Source organism: Coffea arabica, chromosome 2c (assembly GCF_036785885.1).
Source record: "Coffea arabica cultivar ET-39 chromosome 2c, Coffea Arabica ET-39 HiFi, whole genome shotgun sequence".
Lineage (NCBI taxonomy): Eukaryota > Viridiplantae > Streptophyta > Magnoliopsida > Gentianales > Rubiaceae > Coffea > Coffea arabica.
In genome coordinates, this window is record NC_092312.1 from 72,723,651 (window position 1) to 72,736,153 (window position 12,503).

The window sequence follows — 12,503 nt, forward strand, 5'->3', positions numbered from 1 at the left end:
TTCTAGAAACTCTTCTACTCTTAAATATCTCAAAATAATGTCTAATAATATCCTAAAATATACTCTGAAAACTCTGTTACAGCAAAATTTACTCCCAAAAATAGCTAATCCAAACGGATAGCCAACCATGGTATGAATGCATGTCTTGGTATGGTATTTGCCCACACAACCTTTGCCCAAGGAGGACAAGGCCGTCTAGTTCTCAATGTTTCCCAAGCTTGTTGGATAGAAAACTCAGACTTCACTTGCCCCACAAAACTCTTATCTTCCTTGGTGAGGTTTGGCTTCATACTAGGTGGAGTGGAATAGAGGAAATTACCTCATGACATAATCGATACTGCCTACCATGGCAACTCGGCCTTCTCCAATGTTTCCCAAAAATAATATCACTGACCATAGTTTTCTTACCTAAACCTCATAGCTAAATGAATGCATCACTTTTAGACATACACATTGGACCTCCAGGAAGCTAATTATCATACCATAGGAATGTATTTCTACCGTCCTCAGTCACATGAAAGAAGTGGTTTCTTACCATATCTCTCAGTTTTAATAATTTCCTCCTTGTCCAAGAACAATCATTTGGTATTTTTATGGTCCGAAGATTCCTTCCTTTTAAGAGACGAGAGCAAACCCAAGTTACCCAAAAAGATGAATTGTCTGTCTCTATTCAAGATCCTCCATAACAATTTGCAAATAGCTGCACGATTCTGTATTTTCAATTCCCTTCAACCCTGGGCTGCTTTCTTTTTTTAGGACGCAAATATCCTCCCAGGCTACTTTAGCACCAGAATGCTTAAGGTCCTTGCCCTTCCAAAGGAAATATCTCAACATGCTCTTCACTTTTTTAATGATTTTTTTTGGGAGGATAAAAATACTTGACCAATAAACTTGCATGGAAACACAGAGTAGAATTGATAAGCTGGACTTTACCTGCATAAGACAAGGCATTATTTGTCCAAGATTTAACTCTAGTAGTCATCCTATCAACCAATGATGCACAGTCAGCAGCTGTGCTAATAAGCGGCATGCCAAGAAGGTACTTCATAGGAAGGACCCTCCACTGAAGCCAGAGTGCTGCAAAATTGCTCTTTCGGTATGATCATTGACACTTGAGAAAAAAATACAACTCTTGGATACATTTTGTATTAGTCCAGAGCACTTCGAAAACATAGAAATAGCTTGCATTAGGACACTCACAGACGCTTCATCACCGTAACAAAACGGCATTAAATAATCTGCAAAGCACATATGCATTATTTTCTCCTTCTTACATCCCTAATGATACCGCAAATTTTGATCATCTGTTCTAACTTTCAACATTCCATGCAAAGCTTCCATTGCAATAGCAAATAAATAAGATGGCATCAGATCGCCTTGTCTTAGTCCTCTTGAAGAAGCAAAGTATCCATTGAGCTCACCATTTATATTCACTGAAAATTTTGCAGAGGTTATGCACTCCTTTATCCAGTCAATAAATGAGGCAGGAAACCCCATCACCTCCAAGATTTGGAACAAGAAACTCCACTTTAGAGTGTCATATGCTTTATGCAAATCAACTTTAATAGCATACCGTGGACAAGTTGTATCCTTGTGGTAGTTTCTCAGTAGTTCTTGTGCAAGCAATACATTGCCAACAATTTTCCTCCCTGGAACAAAAGCAGATTGTGAGGGACTAACCAGTTGAGGCAAAATCTCTTTGATTCTATTTGCAATAATCTTTGTAATACACTTATACAAAGTGTTGCAACAAGAGATCGGCCTATAGTTAGATAAAAAGGAAGGGTTCTGGACCTTAGGACCCAAAGTCATGATTGTAGTTCCTTCAAGAGTTTACCATCTCTAAAGAAAGAGATAATAGTTTTTGTTACCTCTTCACCAATAATAGGCCAAACCTGCTTGAAAAACTTAGCATTGAAACCATCAGGCTCGAAAGCCTTCCTATCAGCAATAGAGAACAAATTATACAGAATTTCTTCAGTAGTAAGTAGTAACCTCCCCCATCAAGTAGCTTTGTTGATCTCGGTTGGGGACTTTAGCAACAAAGGAAGACAAATCAATAGGAGCGACATCAATATGCGATTGTGACGGGTCGAGCAATTGCCGAAAGTGGGATATAACTTCCCTTTGCAACTCATCATAATCTTCTACTCGTGTCCCATCTTTCCTGGTAATTGACATTATTCTATTACACTGATTTCTTTGGTTAACCATTTTGAAGAAAAAACTCATATTTTGATTTCCAAGATTCAGCCATGAAGCTCGAGATTTTTGCTTGTAGAAGTTCTCTTCATCTTGACTGAGGTCTCTATACTTCTTTACCAACAAATTTTCTTTGGAAAGCAATTCTTCGTCCCTGAGATGGTTATCAATTTGACTTTGAATGGCCTTCAGATCATTTTTTGCCTCTTAACACTTTCATAGATAAGTCCCATATTCCTTTTTGTTGGATTTCTTCAACTCCTGCTTCATCATTTTCAATTTCTGACAGATACTAAACATGGGAGTACCTCGAACATCAATATTCCATATTCTTGCTACTAAAGGCATAAACTTCTCATTTTCAGTCCAAAAGTCAAGAGAATTTAAAGGGTTTCTTGACTCTTGGCATTTTTGGAAGGATTTTCACAAGAATTTTAGCATGATCAGAGATACCTTTAGGTTAAAAACTAGCGTTAGAGAAGCGAAAATGCCTGTACCAACTCTCATTAACTATTACTCTATCAATTTTCCTGTAAATAATATTCTCATCTTGCCAGTTATTACCCCATGTAAACTGCATCCCTGTGTAGTTCAAATCCTCCAACTCAGCTTCAATACAACAGTCATTAAAATCATTCATGTACTATGGCCAATCATGGAGCCCCCGCATCTTTCATATCCAAACCTGATAGCATTGAAATCTCCAGCTATTATCCATCGAGTGGAGTGCATCAGGCTAGCAAAGTCTACTAGGTCCTTCCAAAACTCTTTCCTGTTTGTGGAGTCATATATTGTCTCCATGGACAAAAGATATAATGTACCTGAAGTCTAATATTATTCATTGAGTTAATCTTACAATGCATGACTTGGTCCGAGGAGCCAATACAAAAGACATTCAAAAAGTTTGGGTTCCAACACACCCAAATTCTACCAAGAGAAGACCAGTTGTAGTTATAAAGAAATCTCCAAGAGGGAGCAATTGCCGTTGAGATTTTATCTTTATTCACAGCTTTCACTTTTGTTTCCAAAACAGCTCCTAACTTAATATTATTATCTACCAAAAAAGACCTAACTTCCTTTTGCATGATGGATTTATTCAATCCTCTAACATTCCAGCATCCAGTATACATAGACAAAAAGTTGGGATAAGATTTAATATTGATTACCCTTTGCAGGGGATGTCCCCTGCACCATCTTCTGACAAATGCTTGTTCTTCTTCTTCTTTTTCTTTCCATTTCTCTTCTTGAAGTTAGCTATGATCTCATTCAAAATTAGCACAAGAACTTTCAAGTTCCTGGATAACTTCCGCATCAACAGCATTTAACTCCACAAAGGAATTGTAATACGAAGAATCCTTGGGCTGGTTTTGTTGTGGTTCAACCATTCAAAATTCCATCTTGAACAAGATGTTTGTTTCATCAACTCAAACAAAAACATGGGAATTAAGGGCAAGGGGTGCCATTTGTGAGCCCTCTTGACTTCTCAGCGTGTGTCCTAATGGTAATACACCATTAATCAGGCCAACTAAACAAAGATTGGTTCTAGCAGTGAAGGAGTGTATCGGAGCAAGACCAACACTAACCATAATCTCCACATCGACCATATGTCTATCAATAAAAATCACAGAAAATAAGTTATCCAAGTCCTAACTCATCAAAGGTTTGTGGATCCCTCGTCCAAAATACGAACACTTTTTAAAATCTTTTAGTTCATGTATTTTCACTTTTCACTTCACACCTAATTTGATGTAATAATAATATATACTGTGAGTGTGTGAAAAATTAATCCTAACAACAGAATCAGCCTTATGAGTATTGGTAATGTGGTGATACTATTCTTCTTCTTTTTCTTTTATCGAAGAAAAAAAATTAGTTTAAATTCATAAGCTCAGAATATCATCTCCTTTATAAAATCGCATTTTGATGTTCCTATCGGCTAAACTTGAGTCTTGGAGACAGATATGAGGATTTTTTTTCAAAAGGAAAAAATCTCGTGAGGAATTTTACGCAATTGCAAGATTGACTTGGGCTGGAAAGCTTGAAAACCCAACCCTATTGCCGTTTAAAATTTGAACCGAGGACTGATCTGGGCTTTATTAGGATCGGGTGTTCTGTTGAGTTTGTTTGGGAAAGAACCACCGTCCATATCCGTTATTTAAAAGTAGCGTCGAATTACCTACATGCTGCCCACAGCAGCCTGATTTGTACACAATATTTTTAGTTTCTTATACACTATCGCTGTACAAATTTTTTGTTTTATACTAATAGATTTAGATCATTACTACATGATATCAATTTAAATTTTAAATTCAAATCATGCACATGTGATGTATATATATAGCTACTAGTATAAAAAAAGGTTACTATTACTTTACCCTCTTAACGTTTGGTGCAACTATCAATTTCTCCCTTAACGTTATCTATTAGTCACTTTATTCCCAAGACTAACGATCAAACTTAACAAAGTTTGTTAATTAAAATGAAAAGACATGTTTAATTCTTAAAATTATTATCACTTTGCCCCCATAAACTAGAGTCTCATTATCAATTTACCCATTGGAGTTATTTTTTAGGCAATTTATCCTACCATTAAACCAATTTAGAAAGTTAAAAAAACTTCAAAAAAAATACCCTCCTCTTTACATAATGAAAATAATAAAAAATTTAAAGTGACTCTTCTCTTTTTTAGTATCAAGAAAAAAGTCAAAATATTAATTTCTTTTTTCTTGGCAATCTTATTAATATAAAAAAAATAGAAAGATGGAGAGGGGGAGGGGGAGAGGGAGAGAGAGAGAACTCAGTTCTTTTTTTAAAAAATTATAAATAAGAAAGAACTAAATACTTTTATTATTTTAAAATTATTTCATTTTTTTAATACCAAATTCCAATCCTAATCCCGATAACGGTAAAATAATACGGTAATGTTAGACTTTTCTTTATTTTTTTCTTTACAAAATCTAATTTTCTGTCTCCTTCTTTCCTATCTCATTTTCTTTTCCTAATATTAATAAGTGTGAAAAAAGAAATTTGAGAAAATCATTTTATTTTTATGTTTTTCGATCTCTTAAAGTGGAAAAAAAAAAAAGAATAACTATTCCAATTTTTTTACTTTTAATTATATATAAAAAGGGTAAATATATTTAAAAAAATTTTAACCATACTAGTTAGATTAACGATGAGGTAAAATACCTAAAAAATAATGTTAGTAACTAAAGTGATTGTATTACTATAATCTGAAAAAATAAATAAAATCTAAACAAATAAAGTGATAATCTAATCTATCAATGTATAAAATGTTAATCCATTTTTTAATTCATTTTAAATTGTTTTTACAACTAACCAATTCTTGCGTTGTGCCTAACTGCTAATCATTATGACACTCTTGTCTCTTCGACTTTCTGATCATTATGCTAATCCTTTCTTAAACATATTCAATGCAAAAAATGCAGTCAAGTTTTTCATAAATTTTCTTTTTCCATGTGACGTAAAAGCCACTAGTAATCAACTACTAGTAACAAAGTACGTATAAAGGCTTGATACCACATTTGCAGGTTGATTAAAATTGATTGTCTCTAGGCAGTAGAATAATTAGGATAAATTTTGCGTATATATACACGATTACATTTACCACAGCTCATATTATAATGTAATTAATTATTGGAGAAACAACAAAAATGTAATTTAGATTGTCACCCGTGTAGATTATATATAGTAGCTACTAATTGTCGTGTAACACCTGTCTTAACATTGCAAATGGTGTGCTAAATAAAAAGAAGGAGCTTTATCTCTAGTTCTTTAACCGATTTTTATACAGGAGCAATTATCGTCTTAAGTGATAGAATCGTTTTTTTTTTCTCAAGACGGCAAGTCATATTTGGAGTCTCATTGTTTTGCTATTCCAATCATGCAAGCCCCCTTCTCCAAATAGCAACAAAATGTTGGACACCCCTAAAACATATTATAACAAATAAATAATATTTTTGACACTGACAGTATATATATAATATAAACTAATTAAAATTATATATATAATATACATTAACGAGTATAAATACATGTCACATGCATAAAATATGAATTTCAGAACAAAATTAAAACTACATGATATATATCAATATCTAAATTTGTTAGTATATATAATGTTGGTGTGAGAAATACCCATCTTTCAGCTAAGCACAAAATAGAGTTATGGTGCATATCTCTTTAAGAACTTGATGCAAAATTCCTCGTTCTCACATCTCTTATTACTTCCCTGCAATGTTGTCGTGCTCCTCCATAGAAGGGCACAAATCCAACCGCTTTAAATCCTCTGCCCCAGATTTTGTCGCTCTCCCATATTTGTTTAAATGTCACGTGTATTGTACTATTAGACTTATCCCCAATAAAATTTAAGAGTTATTACTGCTGTACTTATTCACAATAGAATTCTAAAACTTATTAATCAATACACGTAGCAGTTAAACAATCGAGACAGTCCATTTCAAAACGCAAATCCAACAATCTTGTTGGGATACCAGCACATAGTAGTGTTGTGATTTGTCCATGAAATTCAACTGCATGGGAGTGCGTGCGAATGGTGAGATCTGGGCATGGATATGTGCTTGTGCTCGTGCACCGGCCGTCAACTTTGGAGAGCATGCTTCCTCCTCCTCCATTGCCCTTTTGAACTTCGGAATGGTGTGCTAATCATACAACACTAGGAGAAAACAGCCGTCCCTCCACTTGCTGTTTCTACTATGAAATATATGGACTTAATCTGTATTTTTTTTTTGTTTTTATTCCATGATTCTTTTCATTTTTTGGTCAATTTTAGAACATGTTGAAGAAATTTTTATTCTCTTCTTCCACAATTTTTCTTTAGTTTCTTTGGAATACAATAATTCCAGATATTAAATGGATTTAATCTATGATTAGGACTGTAGGTAGGCGTCAACGCAAAATTGAAATAATTACATAGCAGGACCACCATTAGCTAATACGTGTATGGGGATGGTCAGTTGATGAGAAGTCAAATACGCAGAGCGAAATCTCTATTATAGTGTAAATGGATCAAAATTGTAAATAATATTCGTAATGATTAATCAAAGAGTAAAACCTAATCAATTGAATACAAATTTTGATGTATAACTAGCATAAGTGATGAAATAGATTATGAACCATATTGATTTTTGAAAATAATTTTTAAATTAACTTTATTCGAGCGTGATGATGAGAAATTCTCTCCAACTCAATGGAGAGGAGCCTAGTCCTAACATTGTGCAGATCCTTTTTGCCCATCTGCATGCGTAAAGAGATCGAGGAGAATATGCAGCAGTTTTTGCTCTTAAGAAATTTGCAATTGCTGAGTCTATTTTTGGCAAACCTTTTGATGCAAGTATGATTTGCTTGGCCAAAAGTAAAAGCCAATGGCAACCTTGTATTCGAAGTCAGAAGAGTTACTGCAACATCAACAAAACCCATCATGACGCTTCCACTACAAGAACAATTCAATTGTAGAGATGCTTGAATCATGATGTATATACCTAGCTAGTTTTATTTCTTGGAGAATGCCAATGGTTCAACTTGACTTTTGTCTCTCAAATTTTAGCTATTTCTAGCGTAATTAAGTCCAAGGTTCAGTTTTTCTTCTTTTGTTCTTTGTTTTTTTTTTTTTTTTTCCGTTTTATGGAATTTCAAATTAATCAGCTCTTTCTTGAATCATGCAGCAGAAACCTGACAGAGACCTAGACGAAACCTTCGATGCTTTGTTAAAAATATTCTGCAACTTCTTTCTTCTTGAAACCCTTATAAAGCTGCTTTAACCAGTCACCTATATCTTGGATGTCAATGATGCTACCTTTGTTTTCAATTCAAAATGATCTTCTTTATTTCAACACAAATTCAGCAGCTATAAAACAAGGGAAGTAGAAAGTTTCTGTAATATAATAACATCCTGTTAACAAAACCTCAGGAGTTTAATGATGGTTAATATTAATTATAATTGACGTGCCAATTTTACTCTTTTCCAACTATGGCTTATGTGAAAACCCTTTCCTCTTTTTTGGGTTTGATGAATATATATATGCAATACTTAAAAATGACAGCTAACTGTTGTCTATCTTAAACATTCTTCTACCTTTTCTAGTTCAATTTTTTTTTAACCAATACGTAGTACCTCTCTGATTTACAAATTGGGTAGACCACGCAGATCAATTCATATTTTCATATCATTTGGCAGAGTAAATGTAAATTAGTTCATGAATATAAATTGTAATTATAGTACTGTCTACAATTCAGTAGAACCTTAAACATAAGTAGCCATGTCTAGAAGTTATGGGACTAAAGGAAACACATTACTATTTTTATAAGGCCATGTATGCAAGAATATTCTTTTTATCCATTGGTGCTGAAGTTTGGAAGCAGCATTATGCCATTATCTATACTCTATAGAGGCAAAAAAATTGTATAACTGATCCATACCGTGAATTCAGTCTATATATTCTTTGAAATGAAAATTAGTTTGGAATCCTCATGATTCTTGTCAATGTTTGTAATTAAAAGCTAAGTCTACGATTATCATTGACAAATACAAAACCAAATTGGCGGAAGTTTGACTTACAGACAAAGTTTGTATACTTTTGTATTTCGAACTTTCGTATTTCGAACTTTCTTCTTCTTCTTGTTTTTTTTCTGGGATAAATCAGAAGATTCAGAATTCATTTAAGTTCTAAAAATCTATAGAATATAACTCCAGTGATACATAAATCTATGCATGCTTATTTGACATGCACTAATGACTAGAACTATGCATTGATTATTGATTAATGATCAGCACACAAGTACATCATTTGGTGGCATGGAGTCAGGAGGGTATCCTTCCAACAAGCAGAAAACTGGTGGAATTGTAAGAGTTTTAAGGGATCCATAAGCATTCCAGCAATAGGGATCCAATATATTCTGTCCCTGAGCAGGAAACAATTCAACATCTGAAAGCGTGAGATTTGTACATGGCACAGAATCACTGCAGGCTAATCGCATTGGTGGGCTTCTCACATCATAAGTCCCTTTAATGTTTGTGTACAATATGTCAGAAACGTATACTGCTGAAGTCTGATTCTGGCAGCCCTTTGTCTCGCAGTAGTATTGGTCTATGATGATGGGATTTCGAACTGTGTCCATAACAATGTTGTTGAAAGTCACCTTGGATACTGATCCAAATCCACCTTGCCATGTTTTGATTCTCACACCATTAGCTGAGTGCTTGATCAATGAGTCTGTCACTGTTATATTTGACACGCATGCTTTGGTGTTCTGTTTGCCAAGGCTGCCAATGCTGTAACAAGATAAAACATGAGGTTAAGGATATCTCAAAGAAAAGGCTAAACTCCTTTTTTTTTTCCTTTTAAGGGGGTATGGGGGATAATGGGTAGCTTTAGTGCTCCATTTTCCATTAGCATTCTTGAAAATGGACAGGCTTTGACATTTGTTATACATCTTTTAGTGTCACGACAGCAGTCCAAATCTCAACTCGATTGCTAGTTGATGGAATGAGCCCGGTAAGCTAGCATGACTTGTTTTGACTACATTTCAATTCGTTAGCTGGGCAATTATGCATATGCTTAATGGCCACTTCCAAGGAATCTTGCAATTTTAGGGTCTCACACTTTTGGTGGTTGTGGTGATAGTTTCACACTTAATTTGGAGGTTTTGGAGATGGAGTTAAACTTTGTTTCTGCCTTAGTTTAGTACAAAAGAAGAGACACAGAGATTGCAGGGCAGATACCTTATTCCATGACTGGGACCACATGTTATGTTCCTTATGTCTACATTATGACAACCAGCTCCAATTGATACACAGTCATCACCTATGCAAAAAGGCAAAACTATAAGAGTCATGCAATAGACTTGAAACCTTAAAAGGTGCCTATGAAGAAAGAAAGGAGCTTTTGAGAGGCTAAAATATTACTAGTACCATTGTAAATAATTGTGTTATGTATCCTGACATCACTTGTGTTCTCTATGTGAATACCATCAGTGTTGGGACTAAGAGAAGGCGATTTTATGTAGAGTGAATAAACATTGACATCTTGGCAGCCATCAAAACGGAAATGGAATTGAGGACTGTTTCTAACTCTAAGCCCTTGTACTGTCAAATTGGAGCTCATAAAAAACCTTATAGCCTGCAACAAGTACAGCAATTCATCAGGATTACTTCAGAAGGAATTGTGTATATATAGAACTGCAACAACAAAATATAGTAGTCATGTTGTGCTTAGGATTTAGGACTTACAACCGGGCTGTCACAAGGACCATGTGAAGTGGTTCCATTTACTCCCTGTGACATTAGTACAATAAGATTTGAGTCCTAACAAAAGGGTAAAAGGGCTTTAACAATAATACTACAACAAAAAAGATATACTTTGTGAGGTTTGCAGGGAAGATTCCACCAGTTTTCTCCTCTCCCATCTATTAGTCCACCACCTTGCATTGTCATTCCGCTGACTCTGTAGAAGACTAGCCATTGTCGCTTACTGTAATTCTTTGGCCATGAATCAGGTCCATCAGGTGGCATAATAGTTCCTTCAATCTGTATACAGTTAGACATGAAAAGAAATCATCAACGTGTGTTCAATCATTAGTTCAACACATATCTACCCCTTCTAGTGAATGCAATGTTACCTGAAAAACTAGTCCACTTTTGCAAGGACCTGTGAAGATGGTAGACTGTATCATGAAGGAATAGCGACTGGGAACCAAAAGAATGCCCGAGTCAGTATGGCATGCATCATCCCAGGCCATTTTGAACGCTTGTGTGTCATCAGCGACACCGTCACCTACTGCCCCATAAGATAAAACATTGAAAATTGCTGCAAAATCTGCAGGACTAGGGGAATGAGCCTCAGGTGCAGGAGAAGGAGGTAGTGAAATTTGAGACAGAACACGAAAATGTGGTTCTTGTGGCTCTTGGAAGAAGTTACTAAGAAGCCTGCTCTCAGCTTGGAAAGCTGAAAAACAGAAGAAAATACAGAAAAACAGCAGGAAAACCTTATTAAATTCCATAATAAGTATAGCTTGTCTCCAAAAACAGAGGATTCCTTTTATACAAAAACCACACGGTGGTACACAAAAAGAATTTGACTACTTGCAGCTTAGCATGCACTCGGCACTCCCTTGTAGTAGCTAAGAAAATTAGAAATGTCTCTATTGAGTAATGGGTAGGTTGTGGAGATGGAGCATGCTTTTGATATTCAGAGAATGGAACTCAAGATCAGAGGTAGTTTTGTCACTATCAATAGCTCAAGATCATAGGTTCCCAGGTGAAGGCTCCCACGTTTTCAGGAAGTCTAAAGAAGCCACCAACAGAACTAAGTTGTTTCCGTGACCACTGCCCACTAAGGCCACTATTCAACTTGGCTGATCTCTTCAGTTTTTACAAGTAAACTGTATATGTTAGCTAAGAATGTTGCAGAATCCATCAGCTGAATGAAATCAGATTTATACTACATTGGAACTGTAACAAACTGTTAGTGGAAGCTACCTTTTTTCAGGGTCGGTATATGCAGTTATGCACCTCTCATTTTTTTAATCTTAGCAAAACCGACCAATTCCATCTAGAGAATGGCATTTCAGTTGAGGATACGTGGAGAGTTCATTGGTGGATTCTGAAGAAGAAAAAAAAGGGTGTGTGCTGCATTTGTTGGTTTATCAGAAAGTAATCATTGTTGTATAAAATCTATTAAGATATCCTCTTCAACTGCTGAATGCATGCCCTCCCATTGTTTCCACTTTCCCTGGTCCCCAAAGTATTCATCTTTTTAAGGGTGGCCTGGCATTCTATTAAAAAAAGCTGGTACCTCTATAACTGCACTGCACTTTCATTTCAGAAGATTACTGGCTTAGGTTTTTGGTTAGTTGATTAGATAACTTGGTATTTCCTCGTGCGAAGAGTACTTTCAGAGCAAAATCTGACTTGTGCCTTTAGCATTTTAAGAAGTTTTAATTGAAAACTATGAACTAATCTGAAATTACTAGCACAATGAATCCAAGGTAGGTTAATAATACGTACAAAATCCTGATCATTATACATTTGCTAATTTGCCGGTAATGATCAGTCAATAGATACAGAAGTGACAAAAAAGAGATTAGTGTTATAGAAGTTCAGCCAACCAATTCGGTAATAACTAATAAGTTGTAGATTACTTCAGTTTACATTGAAATAAAAAACATGAAGTGCTTCTTCCTTCTTTTTTTTTGGTGAAGAAAAGTTTGGGTGGATTCGGTTTCGGTCATCATTACGAATCAAAACATGCTTCTAAAACTAT

The 12,503-nt window shown here is 35.1% G+C and overlaps 1 protein-coding gene across 1 annotated transcript; it reads right to left on the minus strand.

The window, feature by feature from the left end:
* Positions 1 to 8,938: 8,938 nt before the first annotated feature.
* On the minus strand, positions 8,939 to 11,629 carry LOC113723726 (polygalacturonase At1g48100). The gene is made up of 6 exons (XM_027246701.2): positions 10,861 to 11,629; positions 10,601 to 10,768; positions 10,472 to 10,516; positions 10,154 to 10,361; positions 9,965 to 10,046; positions 8,939 to 9,514 (listed from the first exon to the last, which is right to left on the minus strand). Exons 1-6 carry the CDS (start codon positions 11,239 to 11,241, stop codon positions 9,010 to 9,012), a joined length of 1,389 nt encoding a protein of 462 aa, XP_027102502.1. The 5' UTR covers positions 11,242 to 11,629; the 3' UTR covers positions 8,939 to 9,009.
* Between the last annotated feature and the right edge of the window lie 874 nt (positions 11,630 to 12,503).